This window comes from Bos indicus x Bos taurus, chromosome 2 (genome assembly GCF_003369695.1).
Source record: "Bos indicus x Bos taurus breed Angus x Brahman F1 hybrid chromosome 2, Bos_hybrid_MaternalHap_v2.0, whole genome shotgun sequence".
Lineage (NCBI taxonomy): Eukaryota > Metazoa > Chordata > Mammalia > Artiodactyla > Bovidae > Bos > Bos indicus x Bos taurus.
Genome location: NC_040077.1, coordinates 4786243 through 4803753, shown reverse-complemented (window position 1 = coordinate 4803753; position 17511 = coordinate 4786243). Strand labels below are relative to the sequence as shown.

The 17511-nt window shown below is 37.3% G+C and overlaps 1 protein-coding gene across 7 annotated transcripts in view; it reads right to left on the bottom strand.

Annotated features, from left to right (window-relative positions):
• IWS1 (IWS1, SUPT6H interacting protein) overlaps positions 1–17511 on the bottom strand; it is a 49495-nt gene that overhangs the window by 14266 nt on the left and 17718 nt on the right. For 3 of the 7 annotated variants that reach the window (XM_027554840.1, XM_027554859.1, XM_027554830.1), the window contains exons 3-11: positions 14912–16061; positions 13710–13902; positions 13103–13160; positions 7703–7800; positions 6449–6599; positions 4516–4598; positions 3380–3509; positions 2391–2508; positions 126–237 (exon numbers count right to left, since the gene is read on the bottom strand). In XM_027554840.1, coding sequence (XP_027410641.1) covers positions 126–237; positions 2391–2508; positions 3380–3509; positions 4516–4598; positions 6449–6599; positions 7703–7800; positions 13103–13160; positions 13710–13902; positions 14912–16061 — 2093 coding nt within the window. Of the gene's footprint in view, positions 1–111; positions 238–2390; positions 2509–3379; positions 3510–4515; positions 4599–6448; positions 6600–7702; positions 7801–13102; positions 13161–13709; positions 13903–14911; positions 16062–17511 lie in introns of all 7 variants that reach the window. The other 4 variants (XR_003513291.1, XR_003513292.1, XM_027554874.1 and 1 more) reach the window with 2 other exon arrangements.

Here is a 17511-nt window from a genome sequence, read left to right as displayed (position 1 = left end):
AAACTCCTATCATCTTATGGGTTTCTTAATCATCTTTATTTAAAAAAAAACACAACAACAACAAAAACCCTGAGTTATCAGAGCAATAGTATTTACTTCACTTACTCATACCTGTTCCCTCATACCTGTTCATTCTTCGCCTTTGGGGCATCTGTTCTAGGTCTCTCTGCTCCCTTTCTTCTCTTGTCATTCCTTTGTAGTTTGAGGTAAGACCAAATATAGGCCGAGACCATTCATCTACAACAAAGGGAAATTAATTATTTAGTCAACAGAGTGGCATTCTTGAAATAATCACACCCTATGGGAATGTCATATCAGAATATTCTCTCCTTAAAGACACCATTATTTCAGAACCATTTATAGGATAAATGTCTATTTAAGTCTTCTGCCCATTTTCTGATTTTTTTTTTTTTTTAATACTGAGTAGTATGAACTGTTTGTATATTCTGGATATTAAGCCTTGTTGATCACATTGTTTACAAATACTGAAAACAGAAAATCTTGAAATTCTCTATGCTCTTATTCTAACCAAAAACAAGCTCCTTTATTACTTAGTTGTCAAATTGGTTTAAATCTTTAAAAATTACCTTTTGATAGTGCAGACGTTGGGCCTGTATTCATCAAGTCTAAGAAAGCTGTTAACAAAAGTGCACACACAAAAATGTTCTACATGCACACTGTTTAGCCAGCAAAAGGCCAGAGGTGCCATTTGATGTTTTTGTTCTTACTGCTGCATTATATGGACATCCCTGGTGGCTCAGACAGTAAAAAATCTGCCTGCAATGCAGGAGACCTGGGTTCCATCCCTGGGTCAGGAAGATCCCATGGAGGAGGGAATGGCTATCCACTCCATATGCTAGCAGTCCCCAATCTTTCTGGCACCAGGGGATCAGTTTTGTGGAAGACAATTTTTCCATGGACATGTATGTGAGTGTGATGGCTTTGGGACGATTTAAAGTGCATTACATTTATTATGCCACTGCTGATCTGACAGGAGGTAGAGCTCAGGTGGTAATGCAAGTGATAGGGAGCAGCTGTCAATACAAATGAAGTTTTGTTTGGTTGCCAGCTGCTCACCTCCTGCTGTCTGATCTGGTTCCCCTGGTACAATAAAGGACCTTTACAGACAGAACACAGGTGTCATCAAACTAAGAAGGAAGCAAGGAGTCTTGGGGGTCTATATCTCTTTAAAAACTGACATGCCTTCCCCATCTCTGGATTCAGAATTACTTGTAGTACATCATGGGTATCAGTAGGAACAGCCTGCTTCCCTCTGCCTAGGGCAAAAAGAAGGTTGAAAACCACTGCATCAAAGCATCAAAAGCTCATTATTTAATAGGCAGTAAACTGCAGGTTAGTAAGATGTAATACTCCTCTAGTTTATTTAAAAAATTAAATTTCTTCTAAAAGTTTTTGATAATCTTAAAATAGCAATAGGCAAGTAACTACTGTATTCAGATATAAAGTCAAAGTGAAAGTGAAGTCTCTCAGTCCTGTCCGACTCTTTGTGACCCCATGGACTGTAGCCCACCAGGCTCCTCCGTCCATGGAATTTTTCAGGCAAGAGTACTGGAGTGGGTTGCCATTTCCTTCTCCAATTCAGATATAAAAGTAGTTACCATTTCAATCTAGCCTTAAAGTTTAAAAATCTTTCCAACACAAAGCACAGGAAGAATTAAGGAGGGGGATGAAGACACACATGGTGTTCAATATAGCAACTGATTAGATGAATTTCAGTTAAGACTTCTCAGGATTTCTCTGGTATCATTAAGTAATAACACACAAAAGGCTTTGGAGATCATTATAAAAGTAACAACAATAGCAGCAGCAGCTAACATTTCTTGAGGATTTACTGTATTCTAGGCACCATGCTTTATATATATCTTGTTTAATCTTTACGACAACCTAAGTTAAACACACAGTTCTCTGTTTTACAGAGGAGGAAACCTGATTTAGAGTTTAAATCACTAGCCCAAGGATATGCAGTAAGGCAGGTGGTAAACGGGAACTCTAGGGCCTATATTCTAATCTCCCTCTCTCTACATGTTCTTGATCCATAATTAGAAAACACATCATTTTATTTGTTATACACTGGGATAGCATCCTTAAATATACTGAGAAGCATTTTAAGCCTAAGGACAAAAAGCTTGGTATCTATAAGAAGGTATCAAAAATTTTTCTACTTCGTTTCATAGACTCATTTTAAAAGAATACTGGTAGAAATATAGTTAGTTTATATATATATATATATATAAAAACATATATACATATATACATATACGTATATACAAATATATATACATATATGTATATACAAATATATATACACATATATATACATGTCTCTCTATAAACATAAACACAAGAAACAAAAAGCAAAATGTACATACTGATTAATTTCCCTGCCATGTCCTTGTTGGACCTTGATTCCTTGGGGTGTTTATAGAGATACATCACTGCTCGTCCAATCCCACTATGCTTCAGGGTCTCCTGGCTCACACTAGGTAGCTGGGGAACATAAACACATACACACACATTAATCATTAAGAAGCTGGGAGTCCTGCCAATCTACTCTAGCGGGCCTGCAACACCTGGTTCATTCACAACAGAACAAACGACAAAAAAGTTCTATTTTCAGTATCTATAGTCATTGAACACAAAGATACTCTGTGAGGAGTTCAGAGTTCAGTACTACCACTGAGTTGAAGTAAAACTTAACAGTGTGAGAAAGTGTAAACTAAGCACCCTCGGAGGTTGCCAGTTTAACAAATCAAGGGCCCTCTCAGGTCTCTGAACCAAACAGACCTACATCTGAACCCACAGCCACTTGCTAGTTTTGTGACCTTGGACAAGTCATTTAACTTCTCTGAGTCTTAATTTCCTCATCTGTAAAATGGAGATAATACACCTATGCTGCAGGTTTGCTGTGAGGAATAAATGAACCTATACATTTAAAAAACACCTAGCACATAGCAGGTTCCTCGGGATTCCTTCAGAAGTTAAGCAGCTTGCCCAAGGTGTAAGAGCCACATAAGGTGGCCCAGACCAAGATTTAAAGGCACATCTGAGGCTGAAGTCGGTGCTCTTTCTACATCAAGTGCCTCCCTATAAACACACCCACCACCATACTACTCTTCTCAGATAAACCAGAGCTACTGCAAGATCTTTCTTCTTCAATACCATAGTCACAAGAAGTTTTAAAAGGCCTTCCTTTTAAGTTCATTTTACTTGGTATGCTCCTAATAAACATACCTAATACAACTCTTCTGACAGGCTATGGCAGACAGAATACAAAAATACACAGTAAAATGCAGAGGTTATGATAATACAAGCCATGTCAAATAATTAATGCAAACAAGTCAGATTATCTGCCTCTCACCTCTTGCAGAATCCTCAGCAGCTCTTCTCGAATCTTCAGTGCTGGTAAACTCCTATCTGGTAGAGGAGAGAGCCATTCTTTGATGGCGGACATCACACCACTGTCAATAAATGTTTCTTTAAGGTCCTGCCTAAAACAATAACAATAAAGGAAAAGAAGGTCAAGTCAATGAACGCTGGTTCTACTGTAGCTTCCTTTGATTTTCTTATATATTTAGTGATGTTTCAAAAAACTGCTTAAAAAAAATTACGCATTTATTTACTGAGCCCCTATTCATAGATTTCAACAGCTCTATGAAATTTAGTTCCTGTTTTCAAGAAACAGACATGATACGCAAAGAAAGATGGTTTGTTAACAGTAACCTGCTCCCCCCCGCCCCTGAAAACACATCAACTTACACGAGGGTAGGCTAATGCTGGTATGAGTGGTGCAGACATAATGAGCTTCAACTATCACATCTAAAAAACTTATGTTGAACCTAGGAGAACAGTGATCCTTAAACTGTTTCAAGTAATAGAGAACCCAGAATTATGCTATTCTTTGCAGGCAGGAATACCACCACTCTCCCAGCAGAAAAAAATCAAAACGAAATACTGATTATTATTAAAATTCCATTTTATGTACCAGATCAATTATGTTAACAGGGAACATGATATTATATATATGAAGTCTGGCACAGATAATTTTCTCTGTTGGCATAGAGGTAGCAATTTTCTAGTATAAAGTCCTAGACCATGTGTTTGGCTCATTGGTGTACTAATTCAAAGATAAAATTCATGATATAACAGGTCGCAGGAGTCTTGTTCAATACATCCTCCAAGCAGTCTTCCAGGATTTGCTCTGCTCTCAATCATACTGGGAAAACAGACCCAATTTATAGTGTATAAAGAACAAAATTAGTAGTTTCCAAATTTTCTTTCATTACCATCAGCTTGCTATCTGTTCTGTTTTTATCAGGCATAAAAGTTTAAGAAAAATCTCTGAGAAAGTAATAATTTAGGAAATTCTATTCATTACTATTTTTCTGTAAATTGATAGAAGTTGATCATTCTTTAACATCTCTAGAACACCAGTACATAGCTTGAATATCATTCCATTAAAAGGAAAGCACTTTTTTAAGAAAACAGAACACTTACTTCTTAAGGTGCATGACCACAGTAGGTAATAATGTTAATTTTTTCAGTGCTGGTTTTTTTTGATTATTCAACTGTCTGTCTTCCTATAGGAAGAAAAAGATTTTTCTAAAAAAAAAAGTAAAAAGAAAGCAATGGCTTTTTGTTTTTAACTTTTTAAAATAATTTATTTTTAATTGGAGGAAAACTACTTCACAACACTGTGTTGGTTTCTGCCATATATGAACATCAATCAGCCATAGATATACATATGTCCCCTCCCTCCTCCCACCCTATCCTGTCTCTCCAGGTTGTCATAGAACACTGGATTTGAGCTCCCTGAGTAATACAGCAGATTTCCACTGGCTATCTAATTTTGCACATGGTAATGTATATGTTTTAATGCTAGTCTCTCAATTTGTCCCACCCTCTCCTTCCCTCCATGCCCACGAGCCTGCTCTCTGTCTCAGCTGCTGCCCTGCAGATAGATTCATCAGTACCATCTTTCTAGATTTCATATATATGTGTTAATATACCATATTCATCAGAGAACAATTGCTAATAGCAAATTATTAACACTATAATTCTAAGCTTTAAATATAACAAAGTGGCAACTTCTCTGAGACACTAGAGGTTCTCCTACAAGAAAGAACTACATACAGTATAGGCATTTAGTAGTGCCAAAACCCACAAAATTGTTAGAATAATTAGTTTTAACATCTACAAATTGAGAGTAACAATTTTAATTTAAAATACTGGCACAAATGTCAGGTTTTCAGAGTTCATTCAATGTACAAATTATACATGGAAAAATTTAGTTTATCATCAAGAATAATATTCTACCTATGCAGTTTGTAACAAAAAGAATATGTTATTAAAAACTTTTAGTCTTTGATATTTGGGTATTTTTTTTCCTACTTTTTTTTTTTGGTTGCACTGCAAGGCTCACAGGAATCGTTAAGTTTCCGAAACAGGGATTGAAACCCAGGCCCTTGGCAACAAAATCTTGGTGTCCTATCCACTGGACCACCAAGGAATTTCCTCTGCTTTTTTAACTGTAGAAAATTTAAATTCTACAAACACAGAAAACAAAATGACACACTCCTGACACACACATTTCAATGATTAAACACACATGGCCAATCTTGCTTACTGATCTCTCTAGCTGCTTTCCCCTTCACCCTTGAAGGGGAACAAATCTGGAACAAATCCTATACACATAGCAAAATACCTCAGCAAGTGCCTCTAAAAGAGCAGGACTTGTTTTTAATCATTGTATTTGGCCAATTTTTACAATTTGAGCACAATTTTAAAATGTAATCTTTTAATCACAGGCAAAAGCATGACGCATGAGTTTAAAACCTATTAGACATAAGTTTATAATTTTTTTGTATGTGAAGAAACGTCACTTTGTGGTAAACTAGCCAAACCTGAGAGCAAAATCATTCCTCCATAAAAACAGCAAACCAGGGACTTCCCTGGCAGTCCAGATGTTAACATGCCATACTTTCAATGCAGAGGGTACAGGTTTGAACCTTGGTTGAGGAATTACATACTGTGTAGCCAAATAAATAAAATAGCAAAATATTATGAAAAAGGCAAACCAATTCAGCTAAAAAGGCTCATTTTACTAAATAATCAAGTCTTCATTTTTTTCCCCTAAAACATACTACTAAAAATTTCCATGTTTAACATTTGGAACATTAAACGCTTATCATAAAAAAAAAAATTAAGTATCTTTAATGTAAATTAAGCAAGAATTAAGTTTTTTTTTTAAAGGCAGGAATTCCCTGGTGCTCAAGTGGCTTGGACTTGGTGCTTTCACTGCCAAGGACATGAGTCCAATCCCTGGTTGGGGAACTCAGATCCTGCAAGCCACAAGGTGTGGCCAAAAAACAAAATAGGCTATATAACCAATTATGTGAGAGAAAGAAGGATGAAGCCGGAAGTGACCCACCTCAGCAGCTTCATTCATCTTGACAATCATGGCACTCACAACATCGTCAGCATCACTAATAAAAGTGCCACCATCGCGGTTGCGTCTGCGCTTGCCACTCATGCTCTTTTTCCGTTGTAACATCATCTCAAAGTCTGACAGAAAGTCCATGCTAAGCAGTAACACAAAAGCAAGTAGAATATAAATTCTCTTTTAAATACACATCTTCTTTTAAGAGTTAAGAACCACCATTTTTAAAATTCTAACTCAATGAAGTACTACTTTTTTTTTTTAAAGTACAAGTACTTTTAAAATTGTTTTTAACAGAACACAATACTGCTGCTGCTGCTGCTGCTGCTAAGTCGCTTCAGTCGTGTCTGACTCTGTGACCCCACAGATGGGGGCCCACCAGGCTCCCCCGTCCCTGGGATTCTCCAGGCAAGAACACTGGAGTGGGTTGCCATTTCCTTCTCCAATGCATGAAAGTGAAAAGTGAAAGTGAAGTCGCTCAGTCATGTCTGACCCCATGGACTGCAGCCCACCAGGCTCCTCTGTCCATGGGATTTTCCAGGCAAGAGTACTGGAGTGGGGTGCCACTGCCTTCTCCGACAAATCTGCTAAGAGCCTCAAAAAGCCATCTTAAGTGTTCACCTGAATCTTTACACTTAACAAGGAAGCTAATATGCTCTCTGCCAAGTAAGATGATACGGTTTATATAATTTAATTTCCAAAGGTATTGGAAACTCTCAGCTTAAATCTTGCATGTCACTAGGAATTAAGAAGGAAACTATTATTTACAGTATCATCTTTATAACCCTAACAGTAACTAATAAATCTTTCTATGTTTGGCACCTTTCAAGACACCAGATTTTTCTGCACAGATTCCTATCATCTCAACAAAAGTATGTGAAATACAATCAAGCAGTATTCTGTACCTAAAACTTTCCCCTCCGGGACTCCTAAATCAACTTTCTCTTTCTCAACAAACTTTTACTGGGCTACTTTTCAGACTGAAAAGTAAGCTGAGATATGAATTAAAAAAGCCTGACAACCAAATAGCTCCACAAAGATAGCTAAGCACAGGGCAAATGAAAGAAAAATAGCAAGTACAAATAATTTTAAGATAGCAACTGTATATAGAGAAGTAGACAGGAGAACAAAAATGGAAGATTCTTTCCTACACTTAATCAGGAACCAAAATAAGAAAAACAAAGTTTGTTAGTCTTCATCTCATTTTAAAAGTTCTCTTTAACAAAGTCCTTAAAACAAACTTACTGTTTTCCTCTCTTTATGTTATCATCAGAATCTGAATCTTCTGCTTCTTTTACCTGTGTTTCACTTTTTTCTTCTTCCAAATCTTCTTGGTTAAAACCCTAAATGCAGGGTAAGTTAGTCAGTTATCACAACCTCATTACAGACTCTTCCGTGTAACTGCCTGCTCTTGGATACCAAAAGATATATAGCAAAAAAGCTCCTTCCCCTCCAGCCATTAGCATTACTGGTTTTCTTGTTTCCTTCCAGAAACACTTATGCTTACAGAAGCACTTCTACTTACTACATTCTTTTATTATACACACTGAGTGTGGTATACTGTTGTGCACATTTCACATCTAACAAAAGAATCTGGAGTCAAACTGATATTGGTATAAACTACCTTTGTTTTTAAGGCTTTGATTTCATCAAACAATTGCAGCCATAATTTAAATATTTCCCTATTGACATTTAGATATGTGTAGTTGAAATCTTGAGAAATATCTGCAAATTGTCTGCAAATTGGTTATACCATTAACTCTCCTTCCAGCAAAGCACAAGTGAACCTGTTTCCTCACCTTCTCATGACTACAGCAGGTTATCAAGCATTGACATTAGCAATCTCTGCACTGAGAAAAACAAAAGACATCTCTGTAGTTTTCTCTGCATCCACTTATTATGAGTAAGGCTGGGCATTTTTCAGGTTTCAAAGCTATCTGTTATTATTTCTCTGTGAACTCTCAATATCCAGTGGCCATTTTCCCACTGGATCTTTGTCTTACTGGTATAGAAAATCTCTTTAAAAATGAGAGAAATCAGCCCTTGTTATGTGACAGGAACAGCACAATCCTCACACCTGTACAGTTTTGCAAACACAGTTTGATTTTGTTTATGGTAATGTTTTCCAGGCACAATTTTTTAACTTAAATGGCCAGTCTTCTCTTCATAGCTTGTAACTTTCACATTATACTTAGAAAAGCCTTCCCAATGCCTTCCCTAGTATGCTGTTTTTCTCACTGGACTGAACCTATCAGCTGATGTCCATTCTCCACACTAGAAAAATATATCTTGTCCTTGTAAATGTGGCTTAATGTTGAGTATAAGCCCCATGAGGGCAATGTTCAACAATCTCTGGCATTCATTGAGTGAATTCTTTTCTATTTTCTTTGGATTTGCTATTTTTCTACCACCTTGATCTACTTTCATTCTCTCTTGCTTTAGTAATGAAAGTACTGACGTCTTTTTCAACATAAGAACTGTTTAACAAGTTTTAATTTTCTCTGGATGGCAAGGCTGTTTTATTTGCCAATTTTGTTTCAGACTTTTAATTACATTGCATTCAGAAAATGCTGTCTATAGTTTCTATGTTTGGCAAAAGTTTAAATTTTATTTGGAAATGCAAAGAACCAAGAAAAGTCAAGGCAACCTTTGAGAAAAACAAACTTAAAGGACATAAAAAACCAAATATCCAGAGTTATGCATTAACAGTACAAGGATAGACCAATGGAACAGAAAAGATAATTCAGAAAAAGACTAGAAGATACACACTTGATTTATGACAAAGATGTCACTACAGAGTAGTGAAAAGAATAATCTGGGTCAACTAGGGGGTGGGGGGGCAGAAATCTTGACTATCTCATACATATTGAACTTGTTTGTTTTTTATTCACTGAGTCACGTCTGACTCTTGCAACTCCATGAACTGCAGCCCACAAGGCTCCTCTGCCCATGGGATTTTTCCAGGCAAAAACACTGGAGTGGGTTGCCAGTTCCTTCTTCAGGGGATCTTCCCAAACCAGGGATCTAACTTGTGTCTCCTGCATCGGCAGGCAGATTCTTTACCACTGAGCCACCAGGAAAGCCCACACACTGCACATAAAAACTCATTCTAGACAGACTATATAAGTTAAATGAAAAGATAAGCAAGATTCTAAAGAATTACTCACAAGAATGTTTTTAGGTAAAATTTTCCGACAATTCAAAAAACCTTCAACATAAAGCAAAAGATTGGTAAAGCAGATTTACAATAAAAAACTTTTGCTCATTAAAGACTCCATTAAGAAAGTGAAAAGGCAAGCCACTGAATAGAAGATATTTTTATCTTTTATAATCTCCAAAGGGTTTCTATGTCTGGATTATATAAAAAGAGAAACTTCTCGGACTTCCCTGGTGGTATAGCAGATAGGAATCCGCCTGCCAATGCAGGGCACGTGGGTTCAGTCCCTGGTCTGGGAAGATTCCACATGCCACAGAGCAACTGAGCCCATGCGCCATAACTACTGAGCCTGAATGCTGCAATTACTGAAACCTATGTGCCTAGAGCCTGTGCTCCCCAACAAGAGAACCCAAGGCAGTGAGAAGCCCACAAACCACAACTGGAGTAGCCCCTGCTCTCTGCACCAGAGAAAGCCCTCACACAATAACGAAGGTCCAGTTCAAACAAAAATTTTAAATTAAAAAAAAAAAAAAAAAAAGAGACTCTTTCCTATCTTTGGTGGTATTTTTTGGTCTGATGGTTCTATTGTTTATATTTCACTTACAGAATTGTGCATTCTCTTTGCAGTTCTGTCAATTTTTGCTTTGCATATGTTATATGTATTTAAAGCCATGTTACTAAGTACATGGCTAGGTACAATTTAAAACCTTTTTCCAATATAAAGTGACCCTCTTTATCTCAAACAATGGGTTTTGCCTTAAAGTCTAACTCTTTGATATTCATATAGCTACATCAGCTTTCTTGTGGTTAGTGTTCAGAGAGAGTATCCTTTTCCATTCTTTTATTTTCAATGTTTCTTTATCTTCTGTTTTGGATAAATTTTGAAATGAGTATAAATATACTCATTTTAAAAATCTAGTCTTTTTAAATTTGTTCTTTAACTGGAGCACTCAATACATTTCAGTGTGATATTATCAAAGTTTGTTATCTGCTATCTTACCGTGTACTACTTTCTAACTGTCCCCCTGTTCTGTATTTCCTTTATTTTTCTCTTTTTTGCCTTCTTTTGGATTGACTAGCTTTTACTATTTCATTTTTCCTTTCTATTAGGTTGGAAGTTACACACTCCAATAGTATTTTTAGAGATTACAATGTGTATCCTGACTTACCAAAGACTACTAATGTATTTTTACATACCTTTGCAAAGACCTGTGAACATTTCAATTTCACGTAAATGCCCAATTTGCTACTGCCATCATGTTTTAATTTTAAACATATTTTAAACCATACCAAACGTGACTCTGGCTTGCATGACCACTACCCATTTAGACTGAGCCACATGCTTTTGTTTCTCTTTTTTCCTTCCTGCATCCCTGACTTTCTGCCTGAGATATTCTTTCTGCTTTTACAATTTCTTCCAGTTGGCATTTTGATAAGATGAAATAAGAAGGGAATCTTCATTTTTGTAGAATACAAAAAACTCGTAAGTTTTAGTTACTGGATTCTCTTACTTCTGCTGACAAGTCAGCTATTAAAATAACTTGCTCTCTGAGGGCTTCCCTGGTGGCTCAGACAGTAAAGAATCTGCTTGAAATGCAGAAAGCCTGGGTTCAATCCCTGGGTTGGGAAGATCCCCTGGACCCGAAGGGCATGGCAACCCACTCCTCTCTGAATGTGCTTGTTTATTACCCTTTGGCTGCTTTCAAGTCTTTCCTGCAATTTTATTGTGATGTATTTAGGGGCAGATTGGTTTGTATTTATCCTACCTGTAATCTGTAGAATTTCTAGACTCTACGATTTATGAATTGTTTCTTTAAATACTGCTTCTGATATACGTATATTTTTCCTTTCTCCTTCGAGGATTCCAATTCACCCTGTTAAACCTTCTCATTATGTTTTTTACATTTTCTACACTAATATCTCAGTATTTCATTCTACATAGTTCCTTCTAACTTACCTTCCAATTCACTCATTTTCTTGTCAAATATGTCTAATCTGTTGTTAAACTCACCCACCAAGTTTTAAATTTCAGTTACTGTATTTTCACAGTTTCAGAGTTTATAAAAAAAATAATTAATGTATTTAACCACCCTGGTTGTGGTGGTTTAACCATCACTGGTATTTAACCATCCCAGTGTGGTTCACAGGATCCGTGCTGCATCACGCGGGATCTCTCCTTTCAGCCAATGACTCTCCAGTAGCGGCGTACGGCCTCCAGAGTGCGCAGGCTTGGGAGTTGCGGCACACAGGCTTTAGTTGCTCTGCGGCACGTGGGATCCCAGTTCCCTGGAAAAGGATCAAACCCTCCTCCCCTGCACTGAAAGGTGAACACTTAACCAGTGGACCACCAGGAAAGTCCCCAGAATCTCAACTTGGTTCTGTTCCAAATATTTAAACACACACACACACACAACTATTTGCTCTAAGAAACTTTTTAATCTTTTATCTTGCTGAACACAGATACTATCTAAAATTTCTATATCTAGAGCCCTTAGGTCTATTTCTACCATCTGTTGTTACTACTGTTTTCTTTTAAATTGTGAAGTGCATATTATGTATTTGAAAAACTACAGAAATAATTTGAGGTCTATGATTATGTTAACTTTGTCCTGAAAGGTTGTTTTTTTTTTTAACGTTTTGGCACATGGGATCTTAGTTCCCTGATCAGGGATAAAATCCAAGCTTTTTGTGGTGGAAGCACAATCTTAATCAATAGACTGCCAGGGAAGTCCCTGTCCTGAAAGGATTTCTGTTTGAATATATCAGGTTCCTGAGAGCCAGCCAACAGGCTAATCACGGTAATCAAACTTCTGAGACTGAGACTGAGCAAACCATGTTGCTAGATGACTCAAAGGTAGCCTAAAATCTGAGCAAAGGCTATTTTAACTTCCAGTTCACCCTTAATCTTAGGAGTCTCAATTCAGAGCATTGGGTTTTCAGGGTCACCTAACCTCAACAGGCCCTGACCTCAAAGTTTTGTCTCTTGAGCCTTGAGGCAACTGAAAATAAACTTATCCTCTCAGCCTGACTAGATGAATAGCCCAGAGAAAGCAATTCTAAATGCTGAGCTTACCTCTTTAGGTTCCTACCTTCTGCTGGGTTTTATCTCATTTTTATGATGATGAGCAACTTTTTGAAACATTTTGTCTAGCTTTTGTAGATGTCCTTAGCAGAAGGACAAATTACATTGCCTGCCATTGCTATAATCAGAAGCTCCATAACTATTGTGAGTCTCTAGCATTATAAAGTGCCTTTTCATTGTACTTTAATGTGTTCCTTCCTGTCCTTAATACAATTTGCCTGTTATATTCCTTTTATGCCTTTGTAGACCATTTCATTTCACTTTCTGAATACCTTTTTTCTAGATTATTCTGCTGGATACATCATAGTTGTTTATTTTTACTTACTGAAATCTCTTAATAGAGAACCACTGCCATAAAAACAAACAAAAAAAACATAAAGAGGAAATATTTCCATCTTATACTTACTGTAAATTCTTCCTCCTCCTCATCACCAGATTCTCCAAATATGTCTGCAATAAGATTTCTAGAAAAAAAATATAAACAATTTTCATTTGTTTTCTTCTCATTTGCATAGGAATCATGAAACCTTTTTCTACTAGGGTATAATTTACATATAGTAAGACATGTAGGTCTCATGTGTCTACTTTAATGGGTTTTGACAAAAGCACACATTTATGTAACCATTACCTTAATAGAACAATTGCATCTCCCAGAAAGTTCCTTTGTGACCCTTTCTAGTGAGCCCAATATATAAATGTCCCAGAGGGAGCCACCTTTCTACCTACCATCAGATTAGTTTTGCCTGTTCTGCACTTCATATAAGTGGAATTAGATAACATGTCCCCTGTACTTCACTTGTAAGAGAGTGTTTTTGAGATTCATCCATGCTGTACTACGCAGCAGTAGCTGAAGAATTAAAATCCTTCATCTCCCACAGCCATGTAATTAGGCAGGGTATACTGTATTACGCTTCAACACAGAATTTTAATGTAAGTTTAAATAACTTGAAAGACAAACTCCTCTCTACCACCTTATATGAACCCTGGGAAGTTCGGGTTACACGGTCACTTACTCTTCTTCATTCCCTGACTCACTATCACTCCCAAACAGATCCTTCTCTTCATTTTTCTTATCAGACAGTTCTTTCCCCGCTTCCTCGTCACTGTCAGATGCTATCGTCTTCTCTCTTTTGCCTGATTTGTCCGATATAACATCACTGTCAGAGTCATCTGCATCAGAGACAACACGACTCTTCTTTGCTGCTGCTGAAAAAGAAAACCATCATTAATCTTATTCACCATGGTCACTGTGTTAGAACGTACAACAGATGCTCTAAAATGGCAGTATGTGGCAAAAATGAAAGGTCTTATAACACAGTTTAGAATAAAAAAAACTTAAAGATTCACTCAAGAGTCATCTTACAATTAAGAAGATGTTAGGAAAAAGAGGCCAAAAGATGAAGTTTTTCACCAAAATAAAGTGGGCATCAATAGCTACCTTTCCTTTGGGGGAACGAAGAAAATAAGACTAGAATCTCTTTCATGCTGCCTAGTATTAGCAGAACTCTTAAGGCTTGGATATTCTTTTGTGGAATCCCCATTTCTCAATTATCCATCACTGCTCAATCCGGAATTTCAAACTGCACATATGTTGCTCTTTTCCCTTCTCCTTTAATAACTGTCAGGTATTGGGGAATGTCTCTTCCAAAGAAGATATTTCATCAAAAAGTAATCAAGTAGTAAAGATTGGAATACTCTGTGGAGACACTGAGTCTCTAAATAAGAGTACTTCACAAACTTCCCAGCATTCAATGATGTTTAACAAATGAAGACAGGTACCCGTGGGAGCTCAGTCACTGTATGGATGGGATGCAGTGCATTAGCTGTCAAAGAGACCCACCGCTAACTCTGGATACAGCTGAGTTTTCATGTAATCATATTTCCTTGAACATTACCCTTTCTAGTAAAAAACAAACAAAAAATTTTCATGTAAATCTTTCATATTGCCATTATCATGCAATCTATCTTATCAACCTGAAGCAGTCAGAACTTAACAAATACTGCTCAAAGAATTCAAAGGAAATTTAATATTAAGACTTGCCAATGAGGGAATTTCCTGGTGTCCAGTGGTTAAGACGTTGCACTTTCATTGCCAAGGGCCTGAGTTCAATCCCTAGTTGGGGAACTAAGATCGCATAAGCCAGAACTATGCTTCATATTATAAGTTTAGACAATAAGTAAAACTACTGATAAACAGCCCAAAATAATTCCTTACATGCTTTCTCTTCATCATCACTATCAGAAAGCACAGCAGCTTTTCGCTTTGCTACCTTCTCCTCCTCCCCTTCTTTTTCTTCATCCTCATCACTGTCAATTTTGGCCCTTTTAGGTTCTTCCTCCTCGCTGTCAGAACTGTTGAACCGCTTTCTGTCTACATGGGCATCTGCAGGAAGGGAGTCATTCTGCACTTCCGTATCCTCTCCCTTATTCTCCCCATCACTGTCCTCCTCAGACTCTGGTTTCTGTTTGTGTCTGGAGGCATCCTCAGTTTCTGAATCACTGGCAGGTCCCTTCTGAGGCTCCTCACTCTCAGAGTCACTGACTCGGGGTTTGGGAAGCTCCTCATTTTCAGAATCACTGGCCTGGTTCCTTGGGGGGTCCTCACTTTCCGAATCACTTATTCGGGGTTTGGGAAGCTCCTCATTTTCCGAGTCACTGGCCTGGTGCCGTGGGGGATCCTCACTTTCTGAGTCACTGATACGGGGTTTGGGAAGCTCTTCATTTTCCGAGTCGCTGGCTTGTTGTCTTGGCGGGTCCTCACTTTCTGAGTCACTGATTCGGGGTTTGGGAAGCTCCTCATTTTCAGAGTCACTGGCCTGAGTCCTCTGAGGCTCCTCACTTTCTGAGTCACTGATCCGAGGCTTGGGAAGCTCCTCACTTTCAGAATCACTAATTCGAGGTTTAGGGAGCTCTTCATTTTCAGAGTCACTGGCTTGGTTCCTCGGAGGTTCCTCACTCTCTGAGTCACTGGCTTGAGGTTTTGGAGCACCTTCTGTTTCCGAGTCACTGGCAGGACTTTTGGGGAGCTCTTCAACTTCTGAATCACTGGCAGGAGGCTTCCTAACATCTTCATTTTCTGAGTCACTTGCATGTCCATTAAGCAGTTCCTCATTTTCAGAGTCACTCGCAGGTAATTTCCTGGTCTCCTCACTTTCAGAGTCACTCCCATGGTGATTGACATCTTCATTTTCAGAATCACTGGCAGGAGGCTCTGCGTGCTCTTCAGATTCAGAGTCACTGTCCTTTTGTCTCTGGAGTTCCTCACTTTCAGAGTCACTGGCATTAAGATTGGAGGGGTCATCATTGTCAGAGTCTGTCACCTGATGTCTTTTGTTGAGGCTATCTTCTCGATCACTAGGTTCATTCTGAAAAATTAAGGGAGAAAAAATTAGAAAAGTAAAAAAAAAGTTTGGTAGTAAAAATGTTAAACTTTTCAGCTATTTTTTTTTTAAAAAAAAAACTGAGGTTTAGAGCAGTCTTGGTCATACATCCAAGTAACCCTGGCACAAAAAAAAAAAAAAGTTTTAGGGAAAACACTGACTAACCTAACAATACTAACATATAACATCACATGAAGTAATCTGAAAACTCTAGGGTACAAAGGTGATACAAGTATATTATAGCTGTGCTTTTGTAAATGCAGAGAAAAACATGTAAAATTAAACATGTCAAAATACTAACAACTAAAATGTGGGGAATTTTTTCCCTTCTAGTATCTGAACTCTCCGTAATACGGTAATTAATATTCTGGCTTAAAAAGTAAAGTACTTCTGTGTTTGAGTTTCCCTCCTTAAAAATATGTTGAGCCGGTATTTTTCTTTATAATATATGACGAACATTACCTGGACTTACTTTAGCACAAACCAATTCTCAAGCAGCAAAGAAACAAAGTATAAGCCCACCATATCATGGGATGAAATAATTAAGTAGTAAGACAATTCAGTGACAAGATGAAAGGCTTATAAAATAAGCTTATAATATAAAAAATTGAGGGCTTTTTCCCCTCTGTATTTCACTGCCATCTTGACAGCAAAGTTTCAAAGACATAGTAACTGCTATAAATATATTCATTCAAATATAACATATTCAAGAAATTTTTTAAAATCATAAATTTTTCAAATTTCCCAAAGGTATTTTTCTTTTATTATCATGGGTCACTCACAGCATAGCACTGTACTCCTTGTCAGTCATACACCCTGTTACCCCAATAAAACTGGCATTTATCTATTAAATTAGGACAGGAGAAATTACAGAATTTTTTCATACTGTACAAGATATAGTACTCCATATATGGATAGAAGCTTACTTTTGGCTGTATTTCATAATTTAATTTTTTATGTTTTAAAAGAATATAGATGAAAAAATTAACTATCTAGAGTGTGACGCCTAAACAGGCAGGCATTTTTTGGCCTGTTGTCGTCACTGAGAAGGCACACTCTGTGCTTCAGAGCGCAGAAGGGTGTCTGGTATACACAAAATCATAGGAAGAATTCATTGAATGAATAATAAGAATTAAATGTTAATAATTTAAAGTGAGGAATAATTAACTCAACAAGTATCTGCTTCAAGTCTACCATGTACAAGGTGCTAAGAATCAAGGCTGAACACGTCTCAGTGCCTGACCTTAAGGAAGTTTTATCTAGTGAGCTGGCCACATATACAGTAACAATAGTATAACATACACTATTACAAAGGTGATATTCTGAAAGCCAGGTAGTGATTTATACGAAACTAAGCCATAAAAGGTGTGCAGACAACAGGTATTTAATTATTGGTGATGACAGAGTTAAGAAGTTAACTACATTATTGAGGGTG